Source organism: Cryptomeria japonica, chromosome 11, assembly GCF_030272615.1.
Source record: "Cryptomeria japonica chromosome 11, Sugi_1.0, whole genome shotgun sequence".
NCBI classification, from domain to species: Eukaryota; Viridiplantae; Streptophyta; class Pinopsida; order Cupressales; family Cupressaceae; genus Cryptomeria; species Cryptomeria japonica.
The window spans coordinates 229,298,599-229,304,598 of NC_081415.1; the positions used below are offsets into that span (position 1 = coordinate 229,298,599).

The window sequence follows — 6,000 nt, forward strand, 5'->3', positions numbered from 1 at the left end:
CACTTTAATGATCGGCTCCTGTTATTTTTAACCCATGGCTATACTTTTCTACCCACTTTGTCTATTGTGTTATGACACCCATATCTCTCCTTATTTCTTTTACATTTTTCTCTTCTTATTTGTATAGTATTTCCCAAGCCACTCTTCCCTCCCATCCCTCTTGCCCCAACATTGTTTTCTCATTATTATTGGATGTTTGGTTCATTTTCTTGCTCCCACTTAACTCCATCTTTCTCGTTCTCCATGCCCTTCGATTCTTTTGTTGTTTCTCATTACGAGCCTTTTTTCCCTTAGCTATCCGATTCAGTACTCCCTCTTATCTTTTATTTCTTCTCCATATTTCATTTACTAGTTTTATTATTGTTAGTATTACCATTACTGTTATTATTATTTAGTCCCAATTTACATCATCTTTTTGTCACATTATAATTGCTTATTGATCTTAATCTTTATTCTTGCACTTCTGTTATTAATTCAATTTATTTTTATTTTAGCAATCAATATCACACATAAATAATAATCATTAAATTTCCAACCCTATTTATTTATTTATATTTTACACTTATAAGTTGTTCCTAATGATTATTATTACTACTAATTCTTACTATAATTTATTTTAATTTCTAACCTACATTATTATTGTTGTAGTTCATAATTTTCATCTATTTATTTTACACTTATCCCTAATCATTTCTATTCCAAAATTTCAAATTCCTTTTAATAACGTCAGCCTTTCCTTACCCATCCTTCTTAGGCATTTCATATTGAGTTAAATCTGCAATATACTTGTCATTTTTTCTGCATCCTAATGATGGATTGTGGAGTGTGATCTGAAATGCTGATGCAAACAAAATGCACACTTTTTTCCAGAAGCATTTCATTCAAGTTAAATCTTGTTTCTAATTTCAAATAATATTTGTCTATTCCAAGAAGATGCATATTCTCTGTTATTATTCAAGATAATGTACAGCTGGTGTTATAGGATTTGTCTAGTTTCTGTTCCTGATTGTTAGAGAAGCTTATGGACAATTCAAATTGTATGATTGTAGAATAGTAGGATTGAATATGTGAATATGGCAAATAATTTGTAAAGGAGTGTAGTTTTTTTGCATTTAAGAACTCAACATTCCCCTAGCACATGATTAAACTCACTTATTTAATTGAAATATTAGAAATTAATAATTATTGAGTTGTACTTTATGATAATTTTTTTTTTTGGAAAACCTGCTATTTAATGACTACCACGTAAATTTGTGCTGATCTTGACGACAAAAGTGATAACAAGAAATATGAAATGCATTTGGAGTGCAAAAAAACTAGTTATGGTTCTGAGATGTAGATGACATTCTTGTGTAAACACAATCTTATTATTTTAGTTCATTTCCTGTTATCTGTCATGAAATGAAATACTTTCAAGATGACTTCAAGGCTAATAAATGAAACAGGTATGCTGGACAGTGAAGGGTTACAAATATATGCAGTGGCATTATGGCAGTTGGGAAATAATGATTTGGCCCTCTCTGCAGTTCGTAAAGCAGTAGCCATTTCCCAGGAAAAGATCAAAACTGCCACTGTTGTGCTGTACTGTAAATTGATTTATCGTATATTGGGGCAGGGTTTTGCCATGGATGAAATATTGAAGATTCCAAAGGAATTCCTTCAAGATACAAATTTCAGCTACATTGCCATTGCCATTGCTATCCTTGATACTAATGTTAAGATTTCTCATTTTCTTTATCATAGTGATTATTTGCTATTTCAGCATAAAAGAGCTCCTGTACTTCACTCTCTACTTGCAGTTGGTAAACAGGTGTGTCCTGGTTCTTGCTTGTATTTTTTTACTACAATGAAGGATATTCTTGATACCTGTCATGCTCAGGTTATTTATGTTTCGGTACCACGCAGCTTTCGGAGAGTGATACTAAAATGTTAGCTGGCGAGGTACACTTGAAGAAGGCTTTACATATGTACCCTCAAAGTAATCTTATCAGGTTAGACCATATAATTTTGTGGGGAATGTTACATGCCAAATTCTTAAAATTGCTTTTTTATATGATAAGTTTATTAGATATTTCTTGTATTAATAGTGGGCATTCATAAGGAAAGCTAGTTGCTTCCCTCTAGTAGACATCTTTTCAGAGACATCCTTGAACCCTAGGATTGTCTATGTATTGGGCAATTGCTGGTTGGACATGATGATAATTTTTGAATGGATAGTCTTTCGGTGTGATCAACTAGTTTATTAGGAAATATATCCTTTTTATAGTAGTGAATGATGTTCTCCATGTATTGATCATATTGATATTGATATTTCATATACTGCTAGCATTCGAAGCTCCATAAATCTCATTCCCTTTGTGTATAATTCTAAAAAAACTTGCGAGCATAATAAATGAATATGAACTGACTATTGAAAATCATCTGCTGTTGGAATTTGAGTGGGGAAGAGAAAAGCATCTGTTGTTGGACCTAGAGTAAAGAATTATATTTATTCTCCAGGAAACAAGAAAGCTCTAGAAAAACTGAAATGCTGGTAAGGAGACATTATGTGTTGTGGTATCATGTAAAACAGTAAAAGTTAAAGTGGTCTGATGCATTCCAGTGGCCATCGTTTTTCAGATCCAAATTTCTATGATGTTTAGGTATCATGATCCATAATGTTTTACTAGTGTTAATGTATGCTTTTAATTTTTCTGCACTATATGGATGTTATTGCTTTCACTTGTTCTATATGCTGTTATTGTTTTTTCTTGTTTTTATGCATCTCTCTTTTATACTTTCCTGTCTCAAGAATCTGACAGTTCTTTCCAAACAGGAACCAACTAGGATTTCTTCTTTCCTGTCTCAAGAATCTGACAGTTCTTTTCAAACAGGAGCCAACTAGGATTTCTTCTACTTTCCAGCAGGGAGTGTAATAGCTCTCACATTGCAGCAAAATGTGCATTCACAGGTTTAGACAGAGTTCCTAATGGAAAAGAGTCAACTTCAACTCTTGCAGTGCTTGGTGCAGCTGCCATTGCTTGTAGTGATTGTGGAGTATCCAACCCCATGTTTTCATTCTCAACATGTAGAAATAGAGGTGCGATTGGATTTCAGGTTATATTACAGTTGCAAAGGTATGCAATATTTTGCTGCAAAATATACTTGGTGAAAGTATTGTTGCTCATTTTAATTCTGGCAAAAACCTGTTAATGATGTCAGAATTTACAATTTTGCAGGTGGTTTCATCTAGAACCATGGAACTATACCGCTCGTTATCTGCTTATTCTCAATATGTACCAGAAAGCTCGAGGAGAAAAATATCCACATCACCTTTGCCAAGTTATAAAACGATTAGTGTCTTCTCATTCAAATTTGGTCACAAATAAGGGACTTGATATTTGTCATTTCCAAGAGCTCCAACTTCTGCTCTGTACATCTGAAATCTATCTTCAAAGTGGCGATTATTCTGGCGCATTAAAGTATGCAACAACTGCGTCCCATCTCCAAGTTTCTAATAGTTTACTTTTCTTTTCACACCTACAATTGGCCCGATGCCATGCATTGCAAAATAATTTGATATCACTAAATGATGAATATATGAACTGCTTGCAACTGAAGACAGATAGTGAGATTGGTTGGGTAACACTTAGTGCTCTTAAAGCTAGATATAGCTTACAGGGTGAAAACAACTGTGCTACTATCCATCATGGGGTCTCCATGGGGGAGGAAGGTTGTCTCCAGAATATGTGGATGGCATTGCTCGAGTTAGTGCATGGTCAAAGATGTATTTGGGATGGAGATTTACAATCAGCAGAAAAGGCTATAGCTCAAGCTTGCTCTATGTGGCCTGAAGAAGGATCCTTACATCTTATTCATGGTATTTTTCTTTTCCTTGAGAATGTCTTCTGATATGATCTTATCACTCATTCTAACTTTTTTCTTCTTTCTACCGTACACTTATGTACACAGAAATTTCTTAATAATAGGCGTACAGATTGCATTATTGAAATGCATTTTGCATTTTAAGGAAGCAATTTTAACTACTGCATTGATGCAAATAGCGACATTAAAAATTAGCAGTCAGTAATCTAGCTCTGCTGAAGTGTCATGGTCTGAGGAATTTAACAAAATATCATGTTCTTACAGGATGCTTATAAACCTTTCTTTTCTTAAAAATTATAAGGTTGCCACAAGAAACTTACGTGTACTGGATCTAAACATGTAACTTCATACTATTAGGAAAAAATGTCAACAAATAAATATCGGTATGTGTGCTCATGGACATACTCACAGATACATTTCTAACCAATGTGGTCATGAGTTGATTGAGATAATGAGAGCTTGGTGGATAATGACAATCTTTGCTTCAAGTCTCATCTATGCATATCATTTCCAGGTGCAATTTGCATGCAGCTTGCCAGACAAGGTTTCAGTTCACAGTTCTTGTTGATTGCTGCGCACAGTCTTCTTAAAGCACAAGATATTGGCCATTTTTCACTGCCAGTGGTTTCTATCCTGCTTGCACAAGCAGAAGCTAGCATAGGCAGGGGAAAGGCTAGGTGGGAGAGAAACCTTCGTTTAGAATGGTTAGCTTGGCCAGCAGGTAATGATCTTGTTTTAATTGTATTGGTACCTCTCAAGGTCTAGTTTGTATGGTTTGAACCGAGCATACAGTGTAAGATGTCTTTTAGATGCAATTGGTCTAAAGTAGATGTTTTTGCTTGTGCCTAACAGAGATTAGACCTGCGGAGTTATTATTTCAGATGCATTTACTTGCAGAGCAGAGTAGGGCCATGTCAGAAAGGGATAAAAATTGGCCCGAGACATCAAAAAGTTCAAGGTTGTGGCTTCAGCATGCACTGCATCTGAACCCAAGTTGCTTACGCTATTGGGAAACCATGAAACAGGCATTGAAACTTAACTGAATTGTTGATGGAACTCAAAGAGTTTCTGACAGCTGTACTTGACCACACATGAGAGAGTTTTGTATAATGTGGCGATATGCAAAAGCATTCAATTATGCCTGTCTGGCATTCAAGAAAGGAATGCTTCTTTTGGAGGCTTCATTGATTATAAATCCAATTAGCTTGGTAATTTGAGACTGTTTAGATACCTTATAATTCATTCAATGTATATTATTTTTAATTTGTACCTTTCTTTTTACATTTTTGTACCTTCCCGAGTATAGAATTCATAGTGTTCGTTTATCTAACACGACCTGATCTCCTATTTTATCTTTGGTTCATGAACAGTAAATATTTTGGTTGGGAATGTTAAGTTGGTTGACCTGTTAATCTGGGTCTGAAGATACAATGATTAAGGTACTAGTGAGAAAAATAACCAAGAGATGGTGCAACAATGACGGTCATTTGAGGATCAAGAATTAAAACTGTCAAAATTAAGGTGAAGCTGTTTTTTCCCTTTCCTTTATTGCAGCAAGTATCCTAGTCGATATCTTCTTGCTCGTTCCTGTCTGGAAACAAACAATACAATTTATTATCCATGTTCATTTGTCAAGTGTAAAATGAAATACAACATCGATTAGTAACTATTAATGAAAAATATACGTTGTATTCTTTTCAAATTGGATGAATTTAAGGTTGTATGGTCTAGGAAGATTTTTTAAATGCAAGTATGTGCAAAAAAGTACTCGTTATTTTTGCATTCACAGTTCTTATAACCATGCATTGATGATGAGGTACAGAAACAAACAAGTTTTCCTGAACTTGGTACTATATATAACATGCATTTGATTAGATTGAAAGGGAAGTTTAGAATGTGATAGGCAGGAGCTAGGGAAGAATTATTAGGAAGTTAGTTTTGACTCATTCTTGAAAGAACATAATTGGTAAGAGGTAGATGAAATGTGCTAAGAGTAGTATAAAATGTGAATTATAATATTTCTCATCCATATGTATATCACGATACTTTTATTCATCCTCATGGCTACCATAGGTAAAATATATGACCTGTTTCTTAGTCATTTACTAAATCAACATCATCCTTTGGACATCTGAT

At 34.3% G+C, this 6,000-nt stretch overlaps 1 protein-coding gene across 4 annotated transcripts in view; it reads left to right on the forward strand.

Annotated features, from left to right (window-relative positions):
• The window catches only part of LOC131063948 (tetratricopeptide repeat protein SKI3), a 167,273-nt gene extending 161,659 nt beyond the window's left edge, over positions 1–5,614 (forward strand). For 3 of the 4 annotated variants that reach the window (XM_057997943.2, XM_057997941.2, XM_057997944.2), the window contains 6 exons: positions 1,446–1,810; positions 1,906–1,991; positions 2,874–3,116; positions 3,219–3,859; positions 4,379–4,585; positions 4,717–5,135. In XM_057997943.2, the coding sequence (XP_057853926.2) occupies positions 1,446–1,810; positions 1,906–1,991; positions 2,874–3,116; positions 3,219–3,859; positions 4,379–4,585; positions 4,717–4,907 (1,733 nt within the window). In that variant the 3' untranslated portion in view covers positions 4,908–5,135. Of the gene's footprint in view, positions 1–1,445; positions 1,811–1,905; positions 1,992–2,873; positions 3,117–3,218; positions 3,860–4,378; positions 4,586–4,716; positions 5,136–5,234 lie in introns of those variants that run through there. The other variant, XR_009111186.2, reaches the window with a different exon arrangement.
• Positions 5,615–6,000: the final 386 nt, after the last annotated feature.